This window comes from Parus major, chromosome 9 (assembly GCF_001522545.3).
Source record: "Parus major isolate Abel chromosome 9, Parus_major1.1, whole genome shotgun sequence".
NCBI lineage: Eukaryota > Metazoa > Chordata > Aves > Passeriformes > Paridae > Parus > Parus major.
Window position 1 is genome coordinate 6,726,374 of NC_031778.1, and position 13,925 is coordinate 6,740,298.

At 41.1% G+C, this 13,925-nt stretch overlaps 1 protein-coding gene across 1 annotated transcript in view; it reads right to left on the reverse strand.

Annotated features, from left to right (window-relative positions):
- SLC25A36 (solute carrier family 25 member 36) overlaps window positions 1-6,562 on the reverse strand; it is a 29,486-nt gene extending 22,924 nt beyond the window's left edge. Inside the window, exon 1 of the mRNA XM_015637741.3 lies at window positions 6,386-6,562. Coding sequence (XP_015493227.1) covers window positions 6,386-6,426 — 41 coding nt within the window. The 5' untranslated portion in view covers window positions 6,427-6,562. The remainder of the gene's footprint in view (window positions 1-6,385) is intronic.
- Window positions 6,563-13,925: the final 7,363 nt, after the last annotated feature.

The window sequence follows — 13,925 nt, forward strand, 5'->3', positions numbered from 1 at the left end:
GTCTGTAATGTGAAGGCTCAAGATATGAACAGCATGTGAGAAGCATAGGTAGGTCAGCTCCCAAAACAATTTGACATGAAGCTACCGAAGCTCTAAAGCTCTGAGACAGGCAGAAAATTGTCTTGTGTCTCCTGCAGTTCAAAACAGACCCCACTCCATGGTAACATGCCTGTGCAGACAATGAAGGAAGTTGGTTTTAGAGTTTATTTCCTTTACTGCAACCCCTCCATTTCTGTTCTCCTTGAGGTTACTCTCTTGAAGACTTTTCTGCATTTGATTTTGGACAGGTTACACAATAACTTCTTTTTAAGCAACAGTAATCACAAGAGAAAGCACAAGGTATGAATTATATTAATGAGATAAATGCTGTGGAAATAGGGAAGAAATGAGGACAAAAAAAAAAAAACCAACTTGACCTGCATTCTTGAACAGGGCTTGGAGTCCTCAATTGCCCCCCACTACACCAGAGCAGAAAAATTTTCTAAAGTTGAAGATTAACGCTGACCTAGAGCACATGCCCTGCATGCTCCCCTGCACCACACCCAAATCACAAGGGATGCCTGACTGCAGCAGTTCTACCAGACATTCAGGGTGGATGGGACAGACACCCTTCACTCAGCAGTGCATTACTGGGGAAGAGGTCTGATACACAGCTACTCTGTGCTTGCTGTTTCGTCTACAGCAGGCACTGGTCAGTGACAGAGCAGCCAACACCATGTTCACATGCATCCTAAAGAAGCAGCAGATTCACCTGCCTCCCTTTAACAGCCTTTTCCTGCACCACATTATGCCATTCTAGTAATTTCAAATAATCAGCACCCTCAGCAGTTCCTTGGCAGTTATGCTTCTTTGGTTAGGCTTTTTTAAAACAATTTAGGATGTCTCCATTAAACCCAAGAATATTTTCAATGTTTTCCACCAACTATTAATAGTTTGAATTAAATTTCTTCTCTATCCCCAGTCTTCAAGATCTCAAATTTCTTCTTACAGCTGAAGAAAGCTGAGAAGTTTTACAGTGCTGTGTGGTTCTGTAATATGAGTCTTGGCAAAATCCCCAATTTCTACTTCTGTCAAAGTAACACATCACTTTTCCAGCACTCAGAAAGTCTCATAATAAGAGACAACATCTGAAACTGAAGGAAATAAATGTCTTGATATGTTGAGGAACCAGAACCTTCTCAATGCTCACAAGATCCACCGAGTTTGAATTAAACTACTAAATAAAGGCATAATCCAGTAACTACCCTGACTTGTCTACTTCACTTGACCTTTAAGATAAACATCTTGAGGCTTGACAAAAATCTGTTTATGAAAAACTGTCAATAAACAGAGCATGTGGGTAAACAAAGAAGAGAAACAATTCAAAAATATGCACTCCGTGCAAATAAGCAACTTGTAAGAAGCATAACAGCTGTTCTGTTGCAGCATCAATGACAGCGTATTTCACCTAGAAATGTATTTCCAGCCTTGCTTGTTTAACACACTACTGGGAATACCAGCAGAGACAGCTACATTTTTGTGCTGTCTCTGTGAGTCCTGGCAGGTCATTAACAGCCAGCCACCAGCTCCAGCCTACAACAAGCGCTCTATAAATTGCCAGCAGTTTGTTGCCACCTTTCCTGCTCCCCTCCTCACTGGTTCAAATTAAGGGGAATACTTTTAGTTTGTGGCTTAACACAAATTAGGAGCTAGAACAGTACAGAAAAACATTCTTTTTAAGAGCTTGAAAAATATGAGATTTCTTCTCAATAACACTGGTGGGATTTTGTAAACAACTTCAGAATTTTCTACTACTGAAAACCACTCTGGGCTTGTGTTTCTCCAGTCACGCATGTACCAGGCCCCAACAAATATGACTTGTAGGAACATTTATTAGTATGCAACTTTTTCTTCAGGATTAGATGAATTTCACCAACTAGAATACGTAGGTGAACAAACACACTCCTGCTGACACAGTGTTAATGGGAAGAAAGTGAAGAACGGCAAGACCCGAGATAATCCTGTTTCTGAATATTTACTGCAATTTTTAATTTCTTTTTAATTCCTCTAGATGAATTTTACAAAAACAAAAGCCATGGCTGCTTAGTGCTAGTTTCAGATTCACCTTTCACAGTATTTGTAATCACAGCCTCACAGACTTAAAGATAAACCTTGACCCTGTTATCTTGGGTCTATATCAACTCATGTATTTTACCAGCTACTTATCTTTCCTGTATGAAAATGAAAGTTCCATGCAAACACTGGCTGTCAAAAGAAACAGTAAGTAAACTGAACTCAAAATTCTGTCAAAAAAAAAAGTCTCCAAACCACTGGCAAACAGAACGCCTTTTTATTTCTTCATCAGTTACTGCAAATTCAGGTCTCAAGTCTATCAGCAGCTTCATGGAGATGTCTTACAACCAGAGTAACTTTCACAGCAAAAGAGCTGCAGCTTTGGATATTACCTGTTTAATATCAGTCTTCAGAAGGAATATAAGGGCTTTAGCAAATCCAGCTTTCAGAAACAGCATTCATTAATCGTGAATTTTCAGCGTTTTCCTGGTGTAATACTGTTCAATTTGAGTACTAGCAGCCACAAAACCTTAATCATTTTACTCACAGATTATGTTTTTTTGCTGAAACTCAGAAACCATTAAGTTAAGCTCACATCCATAAACTACAAATACTAATCAAATGAACAGTATAAAAAGAAAATCCCCTGATGTGCTGCCACATAGAAACTTACAAGTGAAAACAGGAAAAACATCACCAGGGGATCAAGCATCACTGGGTTCCATTATCCAAAATAAACATCAACATGAACAGTGTAGCTTCTATTAGGAGCCAGGGTAAATCAATATTTACAATAACATTTGTATTAAGTAAAAACAGCTCAAAGCATTTAGAAAGAAATATGAGAAAAATACCAGTGGCACAGTGTCTTAAGTACTGAGAGCAATTTTCATGCAACTTAGTAACCCCATGGAGCAAGACACAAGCTTTAAACAAACACTCTTACTTCACACAGAATGTATCTGAATATAAAAATAACCTCAGTTTTGGGCAGAAAGGCACTAACCTCCTTCTCACGTGTTCTGAAATACATCTAGGTTATGCCACGAGTGTATTTTAGGGCAGAGAGGGGCTGAGTGCTTGGCAACTCAGTTATGGCTGAAGTGGCTGTTCCCTGAAAGGGCGTAAAAAAGCTGCCATCCTCACAATACCTGCTATGCACTATTAACAATCATCTGAAATCAGAAAAGCCCAAGAGACTCTTACCTATACTTCATACATTTCAACAGTGTCTGATCTTGCTGAGAATTCAAACACTTACGTTAAATATGTTTTCTGCACCTTAACCATTTTAGCCACTGTAGGGATTTGCTAAGAACCTCTGTCAGACAGAGTGATTACAGTTACAGACCAATTTGAGGCAGTTCTAGGATCAAGATAAATAAAGAAGCTCCTCCCTATACTTCCTCACACATCAGAAAACAGCCAAATTTCTGCAAGAAACACCAAGAGTGAAGAAAATAAGCAAACCTGAAATTATCCAACTGTGAACTTAGAAAAGCAGCTGTCCATCTCCTGACCCAAATCCCTCCTTTTGCTGAGGAAACAACACTCATGCAAGTTCACTGCTCTAGTGGAAGTTTGTATGATACACAATTACTGTCATAAGCTTTTTGGAAATGAAGAATAAATCATGAAAACCTGAACACTATTTTTGTAGCCAACACGTGAATTTTCACTGTATGGTTGCAAGCCACTATATCCAAAACATATTAATCTTTCCTATAAAGCCAAACATTAACGTTTTTTACTACAACTCTAACAACTAAAAAAGCAACTGTAACTTACTACTTGAACTAAAAATGTTAATCAACATCCTATATTTGAATCACATGACTTTTTAATTTAAGAATGAAAAATATTCAACTGCATCCTTGGTTTCGAATAAAATCACCTGAGTTTATACTACCAACATAATGTCTACAGTGACAACAGTTGACTAAGTGGGGCAAAAAGAGAGGATACACAAAAAAGCCCCATACAGCCTAGGAAGCTACACAGAAACCCCAGGATAGCCCCACTTATGTTACTAAACCAGCAATTTCATCTGTCAAAGTTTCATTATAGAAAGCAGGAACTGAAGAATGAACTAAAACACCTTAAAAAACCTCAACAAAGAAACAAAACCCCAACACGCCAGCCTATAGAGATAACCATGTTGTTTCCATGGAGGTTCTGGCGCAACTTAAATGCAAACCAAGCTACAAAGCTTCCTTCCTCTCAGTTTTACTGAAGACTAAAAATCACTCAGGTGATCTGTAGCACACCATGCTTGCAAAGTCATGAAATGACCCCAAAAAACTCTTCTACTGCAAAATGTGACCAAATACACAGTGTTAGCCTGGCTGAACTGAGGTTACAGGAAACATGTGGCTCACACTCAGCCTTTTCCTCACAGCATAACCCCTGACCCAGCTGGCCAGCACTTACCCATCGACCAGACTGCTCTGCAATAAATAGGAATGAGCAAGCTGAGCTAAACAATCTTCATCTGGTCTCAAGTTTCAGGTTTATAAACCTGTTTCTGACATAATGCACAATTCTGCTCAGTAATCTTTCCCATGCATAGCTGCCAAGCTGAAGGGCTACAATCAGGCACCACTCACAGAATCCTTTGGGCTGGAAGGGACCTCTGGAGATCATACTGTCTAATGTCCTTGCCAAGATAGGGTCACCTGGAACAGGTAACACAGGAACATGTCCAGGTGGGTTTAGAATGTCTCCAGAGAGGGAAACCCCACAACCTCCCTAGGCAGCCTGTTGCAGTGCTCTGCCACACTCAATATAAAGAGGTTCTTCCTCACATTGATGTGAAACTTCTTGTGTTTTAGTTTATGGCCTCTGCTCATTATCTCATTGCTGGGCACCACTGAAAAAAGTCTGGCACCTCTTTGAGATATTCATATGCATTAAAGAGATCCCCTCTCAGTCTTTTCTCCAGACTCGACCAGAAGATAGGCCCAGCTCCCTCAGTATGTTATCATAACACAGATGCTCCAGACCCCTCATCGTATTTGTAGCCCTCTACTGGACCCTTTCCAGAAGCTCCTGATCTTCCTTGAGCTCCTTCTATTGCTTTTCTGAATGCTTACAAGGATGCAAAGTCTGAAGAAAACAGTACACACTACTGCATCTGGGGCCTCCTGCTGCATAACCGATCTTCCCTTAAGCAGGGTGCAAGAAATCAAGGTGATGAAAAAGCCCCCATGCACGCACTACATCAGGTTTACAATGCTTCAAAGTGTGTCCTAAGTACAGGAAGTACTGACATGTATCCAAGCCACTCAGACTTGCTCAGGATCAATACGCTATTTTTCCACCTCAATCTTAGAAAAGATTGAGGTGGAAATGGTTGGGAAGTGGTAAGCTCATTTTTGTCCGTGAGGAGCACAAAGAGAAGTCACAGCTTCAAGCTCTCTCATGGGATGCAAGGTGTGTCCTCTCACTTCTGTACAGTCATGCTCACTACCCAAATACACTATTACAATCAAGCCCATCAGGACCCCCAGCTTTACCTTTTAGGCTGAGTGCCCTTCCTACCCTGGCCTAGAAGAACCACAGGCTTCAGACATACAGCCCATATATTTTGAAACCTAAAAACATACATTTTGAAACTTCATTAATAGCTGTGAAGGTAGAAAAGTTACCTCAAGCCTAACTAAGGCTACACCTTTTATTTCTGGACATATTTTCCCCTCCCATTTCTTCTGCCTCTGTGGTTGGAGAGCTGTATGAGCGTGTCAAAGGCCCGCAGGGAAGCGCAGCGCACACTGGAGCGTTACAACGCACTGCGTGGATACAGCGGCCCTCGGACACGAGCGTGACCAGCGGGGCATTCCCAGCCCGCGAAGCCGACAGGCGAGTCCCGGCAGCCTCCCGTACAGCGGGGAGCCCACGCACAGCGGGCCCTGCGTGCTTCTCCACGAAAACGTCGGATAAGGGCCAAACCCGGGAACGGCGATCAGAGAGCGGGGACTGGTTTTACGGGAAGCCTCCACCCCCGCCTCCCCAAGGGCCCGCGTTCCACCCGTGACACAACGCAACACCCGGGGCCGGGCCCGACCGCGCGCAGCGGGCCCGGAAGGGCCTCAGGGCACGGGGCGGGAAGCAGAGCGCGCCCCCGTCTCTCCTCCTCACGGTCCCTCGGGCACAGAGCAGCAGGGCAGCTCCCCACAGCCCCACCGAGATGTCCCCAGGCAGCAGTTCCAGGCCGCCGCCGCCCCCGCGCCCAGGCCAGCCAGCAGCGGGCACAGGAGCGGGGCCAGACCCGCAGCCCAGGGAGGAGAAGGGGAGAACGGGAAAGCGCAGGTGCAGTGCCCGGGGCTTCACCTACCCGCCGGCAAAGAGATGCACCAGGGTGTCTCTTTGGCTCATCCTCGTCGCCTGCAGCCGGGCGGGACGAACGAGGCCGGGCGCTTCCGCCCCACACTCACGGCGCCGCTGTGGCAGGGCTCAGCATAAATACGGGCGGGCCGGCTCCGCCTCCCGCTGCCGGCGGGGCTCCGCAGGCACCCGGGCCGCGGCTTCCTGTGAGGGAAGGGCCGGGCCCGCCCCTCGCCGCGGCCGCTACCGCACCGAAAGTGCGTGGTATTAATATGCATACATGAATATGCAATGAAACTCCGCAAACAGAGCTCGCTATTGGCTGCGACGGCGTGACGTCACGCAGGCACCGTTCCCGCCTCGTGAATATGCAACGAACCTCCTCGTCCCCAATTAAACAGAGGCCGCTATTGGCTGTGGCATCTGACGTCACGCGCGCGGTGCCTCATAATGTCGGGAGAGCGGCCGCGGCGCGGTGTCTGTGCGGCGGCAATGTCGCGAGTGTGGGGTCCGTGTGGCGGGCCTGTCCCTGCTATTCCAGAGCTGTCTGGACACAGTGCTGTTCTCTGTGCTCTGGGGTCACCCCGCCTGAGCAGGGAGGTGGGACCAGATGCCCCACTGTGCTCCCTTTCAACCTGGCACCTTCTGTTAGGCCCGCAGCCGCTGGGGCTGGGGGAGGGCACAACCAGCAAGGGTAGAAAATGTGGGGAAAAGGGTATGAAAAACAGCCTCAGTGCCCTCAGCACCCCCAAACAGCAGTACTAGTAAGGTGTGTGGTGGTCTTAGTTTTTGTTTCCTCCTGTTCTCGAATTCTGGGTCATCCCCTCAGCCACTCAGACAATCCATATCCCCAAAAAGGATTGGCACCCAAACACTGCTCCTTGTGTTTCTGAAGGGAGCATCCTGGATCCCTGAATGGCTTTCATCTTGGTTTTCCTCAAAAACCTCTAAGGGATGCCTGTATAACTTAGATCAAAGGTACAAGGTGCTTATATAGGTTGAGTTACATCAATATAACCTAAATCATGACTTTTAATGTATCTATATAACCAGATACCTATAAAACCTGAATCATAACTTTTTATACAATATAATGGCTAATGTTTGGTTAACAAGTTGCTTAATGCTGAGGATGGCTTAATGCCACCAGGTGCATGGCTTTAGAGATAGATAAGTTTAGTACTAATGCAAAATGGGCAAGTGCAAAGCCAATTAGCCAAGAAACAAAGAATTTAGGCTGAACATATATAATAAGACCAGACAGACCAAGGAACACTGTAACTGCACACAAAGCTGAAAAGTTCAGGTGTGAAGAACACCTGAGCAGCCTTTGTCACAGAACCAAAATGGGGAACGCAAGCACAGTGCAAAAGAGCTATCTATAACCATGAGCTCATACAATGTAGATTAACTCCAGCACAAATGTGGTGATGTTGTAGTGCCATAGTGATACTAAGCAATACTTACTTTGTAAATATACCACAGCACTTGACAAAGGTGGCTGAGTTAGGTGGAGATGCCCCCCTCACCACTGGTGCTGCATTAAACAAATACCTGCTGTGTAGACATTGGTTTATGGGGGTTGATTTCCAGCCTACCTTTCAGGCATCATAAGGGAAAATAAATAAGGCTAAACAGGAAAACACTTAACAGCATGTAGAATTGTCATCAGTGTTAATATTTTGCAAATCCACGTACCTAAAGGGAAATACGTGACTTGCTAAAATCTTCATGAATATCCACAAAAAAGAACACCCCCACAAAAATATAAGCAGATATTTAATAATAGCAGAACAATTTTTAGTAAAAAAAGACTGCATGTTCAAAGTTATTTCTTAAACAAGAGATGATCCTCTGAGCAAGTGAGCTCATGTGGAAGACAAGTTGGAAATGTGAGATTTTGAAAGTGTGGTGGGAGTTAAGGAGGAGGTTGTGTGTGAGAAGGCTTGGATAAGTGTGAGATGTGGGCATGATGGGAGAGAAAATTGTTACATTGAATGGAAACAAGTAAAAGTAGGACAATGATTTTGCAGGTGGGATTCTGCATTGCTACTTGACACAGCATGTAATTGAAACTAGTGAATGGATGAGGAATAATTGCTCCAAAATAGAAAGACATGTAAGACTTTCACAAGCCTGTAGTGTATGTGCATGAGACACATTAAATTCAATATTTAAAACTGAGAAAGGATCATGTGCTGCTTTGCACAAGATTTCATATGGAAAAGAGTAAATAAACTCTGGCTAATTAAAACAGACACATTATTTTGGAAATATTGGAAAGCTCCAATAGTGATTTTATTAAGTGCTACATGAAAGATGGTCATATGCCCAATACTTTGTGTGAGATCGTGGGTCCAATTTTTTTCCAATTCCTTCAGGAGCTTAAGAGAGAACAGAAGCTGGATTTTCTGCAGGCCATGTGATTCCATCCAGCAAGCACATGTCCCAGTAAACTCAAAAGAAGATTCAATACCAGATACAAGCTCTGCTTTATTCTGTCTCAATATAGGTGAACTCCTAATGTGGGAGTTTTTAACTTCATCTGGCATTTATGGTTTCCACTGTGACAAATGAAAGAATGTAATATGATTATTTTCAGTATTAGTTATTGAATAACTAGAATAAGTAGAGTTATTGAAACATTTTATTTGCATAACTAGATGCTTTGTATTTTTAAAAAATATATCTTTTAATAGAAATTTTAGATATTCCATTGAAATGTTTAAAAAGCCCAAACTGAAATATGTTCAGTTTTTATTAGGAATCTGAAGCACTTTGATTCAAACTAATTTTGCAGTTTTTCTTGAGAGCTGACTTTAATACCATTTCTATTATCCTTGCTAGGCTATGCTTTCTGTCTAGACTGCATATCCCAAAATATTTGATGGATATGGTTCCTTACAGTGTATTTTCCTTTTCATCCATCAGGGTAAGTGTGGAGAGGAGACGCCATGTGGGATCACACCTGAGAGTGCAGAACACAAATAAAAGCATCCAAATTGCATGAAGCCCCATTTTAAAAAAGATCTTATTCATAGAAGACTTTGTAATGTTCTGTTTTTCCCCATACTTCTATTGCAAAAACCTGAGTAAGTCTTCTACTTAATATTCTGCCTTTTTAACCTCTTGATTCCTTAGAAAGAATAATTTATAATAGAATCTATTTGGATGGGATTTGGGCTTAGTTTTTCTTTTCTGCTTGGTGTAAGGAAGGATGTAATAGAGCTCAACAAAGATGTCATAAAGAGGAAATGTAACAAAAAAACTGAGGACTTTGTTTCAGTTTTTTTCCTAAGTTTTCCTCAAGATACACATAGCACATTCAGCACTTTTCCTCATGTAGTCTCAAGTCTTTGAACAGAACATACCCTTTCTTAAATTTAACCATTAGTTTTCTGTGCAAAAAAGAGCAACAGAATACATTAGAATACCTAATACAGCTGGGTTATTTTCCTGCTCTTTTATAGCAACGTAAGATGGGAGAACAGGTTCTTCCCATGCAGCAGAATCCCTGGTGCCTTTTTTCAACTGATTGCCAAAAATTGCATTTGTCTTTCTCTTCAGAACTACAGTGTTTGATTCACATCCTCCTTAATATGGTTATGATCACCCTCTATTTTTCCAAAATTTATGTGGCCACATTACACAAGTTTAAAATAGACAGGAAATGGGACAATAACTCCTCATCTGAAACATGGATTTTGTGTAGTCATGGTTTTGTTTACCCCACAGTGTTCTTTAAACAATCACTTGTTATCTTTTGCTGGTGCCAAGGTTAACCCTCATAAAACAACAGTATTTGTACTAAGCAACCTATTTAAAATATTTAACATTCTTAGATGCTCTGTTTATCTAAGTGGCATATTCATTATTCCTTTTCCTGACCAAACTCAGAGAAATATATTTTCTTCCTTCAAGAAATGGGAAAACAAAGTTTATTTAGTTGGGGATTTGGTTCTGAACAATTTTAATCCACTTCTTTATCCTTCTATGAAATTTTCCTGCCTTGGGATAAAATTATTTATTGATATCATGCAGTAACAGATGCATGCATTACATGCTCATGCAGACAGGGAAATTTTTATCCTCAGGAGACTTGAAAGGTAGGAAGATCCTTTAGTCCAATAAACTTTTCAAATTTATAGGAATGAAAAAAACCCAAACAAAACCAAATAGAAACCCCAAACAAAGCCTGTTTCCTGTTGATGATTGGAGCACTGAGGCTGAGGAGCAGCAGTGGCACAGAGCTCAGCTAAGGGCCTGGCTCAGGATAAAGCAGGATACCATGTGGATAAAGCAGGATGGCTGTGGCCAGGGACAGCTCCAATGAGACCTCGTTACAAGTGCACAAAGTGAGATAAAGCCCGAGGACCTGGCAGCAACGAAATGTGAGTGGGCTGCTATTCCAGGAGGAAAAACAGTGAGTTGCTCTCACAAGGAAGTCAGACTAACATTAAATTACAACTTTTGTGCTTTGGAAAAGGAGTAGTAGATGATTAAGGCTTCCTTTTTTTCATATTATTTTCTGTGTTCCATGGAAGGCATTTTTAAAAGCAATTTGATTCAACATTTGTAGGGGATGAAGTACAGCTTGTTAAACAGCCAGCATTAATCTCCTGATATGTCTGGCTTAGAAATGAGGCTTGAGCTCGTGCTTATTGATGACACTGAGAAATTCAGCTGCTTCATTATTGCTAATGAAGGTGGAAAGGTTAAATTTAGATCTAGAGTAAGCCTCTGGGAAGAAACTGGGTGGGTTTCTTTAGTATATGTTATATGAGATCTAGGTGAGATTTTTATTATTTTTTTTTGGCAGGGGAGGTGGGAGCAGATTTGGGGTTTTTTACCCCCTTTAAAATACAATTTTCCTGATATTTTATCTAGTTTGTTTCCATAAACTGTTCAAAACATGGGAGATGGTGGTTATGTTCTCATATAGTTCTTTCTCTCTCTGCTATTTCAGACATATAAAAATGTCTAAAATAATATATAAACATATAAATAATACATAAACATATAAATATGTTATAACATATAATATATAAACATATAAAAATCTTAAGATTGTCCTATAAATAACTTGCCTTCTGACTTGTGCAACTCAAACTCCAGTGATTAATATCACCAGCGTGAATGGTGACTTTGGGATTTTTGTTGCCAGGAGTTAAGCATACTTTAAGTTGTGGATCTGGAATCATAGCAAGATATTATGAGGAGTATTTTAGCTCATAAAATGTACTGATTCTGAAAGTGAACAAAATGAATGTGTTTGTACTGCTTCTTTGAAATGGTAGAAGTGAATTTATGCAGTGGTGTAAAGTGCAAGACATCTACTCTATCCTAGAGAAGCTGACCACTCTTTAATTCTGAGTGAATTAAAATGTACCTTGAATTTATTAATACACTCCTATCAATCTGTTAATATATTTTTAACTCCATTTCACAAATAATGAAACAGAATGAGACAATACAAATGTTTAATCAAAACCATTGGGCAGATTTAGAAATAATCAAAATCAATGACAGATTTAGAAATAACCTTTTGACCAAGAAAGCCAGCAGAGAAAGTGTGATAAACAACTGTCTTTATACTTTGTATAAGCCTTCTTTTGCTTGAGAATGGAGCAGCCTCTGTTCCTTGAGGACATAAAAAACTTTGTAATACACATTTGTAAACACATCTTTTTAAGACTATTGCTCAGTTGCTTGTTTATCTGAAGTCTGTAGATGAGAATATATTCAGAAAATAAAGGAAAAGAGGACAGGGAAAAAGGATAATAAGTAGGGAAAGAAGAAAAGAGGAGCAGCTGATCTTTAAAAAAGGTATGGGGATATCAGTACCATATAAATGAGGACTGGGAGAATGGTAAATGGGTTTTACAGTCAGGAACATGCAGGTACTTACTACAGAGTAAAGGAAATAGTTAATTCCTCATGGTCAGCACTTTGCAGGACAGGTTGTCAGTTTTTACAACTGGTTTATTCAGAGAATCAGGTGTACAGAAGAGCGATTATCTGCAAAATAGATGCCTTATCATATCAAAGAAGCCTTAAAAGATTTGTTTTGTTTAGACTGGGTAAATAAAGGCTAAGAAAAGATATGATTTCTACTGAAAAAATATGTCAGTGCAATAAACTACAGAGACCAGAGCAGTGAAATACTACATAAGCTAAAGGTCAATATTAGCAGAGTAACCAGTGGTCATGAATAAATTCAGGTAGAGAAGAAAAAGTGAGAGTCTGTGTTGTGATTTTCTACAGAATCTTTCAAGTGTTGAATGCATGCTATGCCCAGTTGAGTTTCAAATTGTGACAAGATGCATGAGTTACCTTGTCAAGGCATCTCTCTTTTGCAAGATGTGAATCCAAGATGCAGTTCTGTTTTAGTCCATCATTATGGCAAGGGCTTCTGTCCTTAGCTAACTTTGAGAGAGCTGCGTAAACAATGTCCCATGGCTCAGAGATAAATTTCCTGACATGAAAATATTCAAATATTTGCTTAATTTACTTGCTTCTAAATGAAACAGAACTTGTACATTTTTTATTAATCAAAAGGCAGAAGGAAGTGTGACTCATTTAGAATAGGTAAACGTGTGACTGCATAGGTTTGGTTTTTTTTGCAAGGTGCAAATATGGAGTAAGCAAATCCAGGGAGCTTAGCAGTAGTGTGCTTACTGCCTGCACCTTGCTGTTGTTTTTCTTGGGAGAGGCTGGGTCTCAGTGAGAGGAGGGACCACAGCAGCACACATTGCTGTCCTGGCTGTGTTGGCCTTTGGTGTTTTATATGAGCAGCCTGCTTTGGACAACTGAGCAAACCCAGCTATCCCAGATGTGGCATGGAGCCTACAGAAGTGTTTTCGGGCCACTGGCAGTTGCCTAGAGAGTCGGTTACCTTGCTGCTCTCCCTCAATAAATGTAGTTTAATTATTAATGTCCATCTGAAGGAGATGTTCTTCTCTAGCTTGTCTAAGCCTGGACAAGGAATTTGCTGACCCAGGTGTACATTAGAGACATAAGCTTCGTTATTGCTAATGAACCGGTTAAAGAAATATTGCCAGGAGACTTTGGTTTTTTCAAGAGATAATTCATTGGAAGTTTTGGTGAGTAGCTGTGCAGTATAGTTTGTTTCCTGGATATGCATATGACACAAAGCTCAGTTAGAGCCTCAATATTGTGAAGTGAAGGAACCATAAGTAGAAGGAAAACTGGTACATCAGCTGCTGCTACAAAGGGAGACTGCTGAGTATTATTAGCAGGTTGTTTATCCTAATGAGGCAAATATTATTTCACATTTTATTTTCACTTTTTGAAGTTTCAGTGTTTCCTTTAGGGTATGGAAATGTCTTATCATGTTCCAGATTCTTCTGACAGTCTCAACAGCCCATGGAAACACAGTGATTCCTGTACCTAGAAAAGGCACCTGAAGAAATGGAAAGAACCTACTTACAGTGTAAGCAATGCCAGTTTAAAAGATTTTTAACAAAACAAAAAGGAACACTTACAAGTTGCTCTATTTTATTCAGGATTTTGTGGAACACTTTACTTTC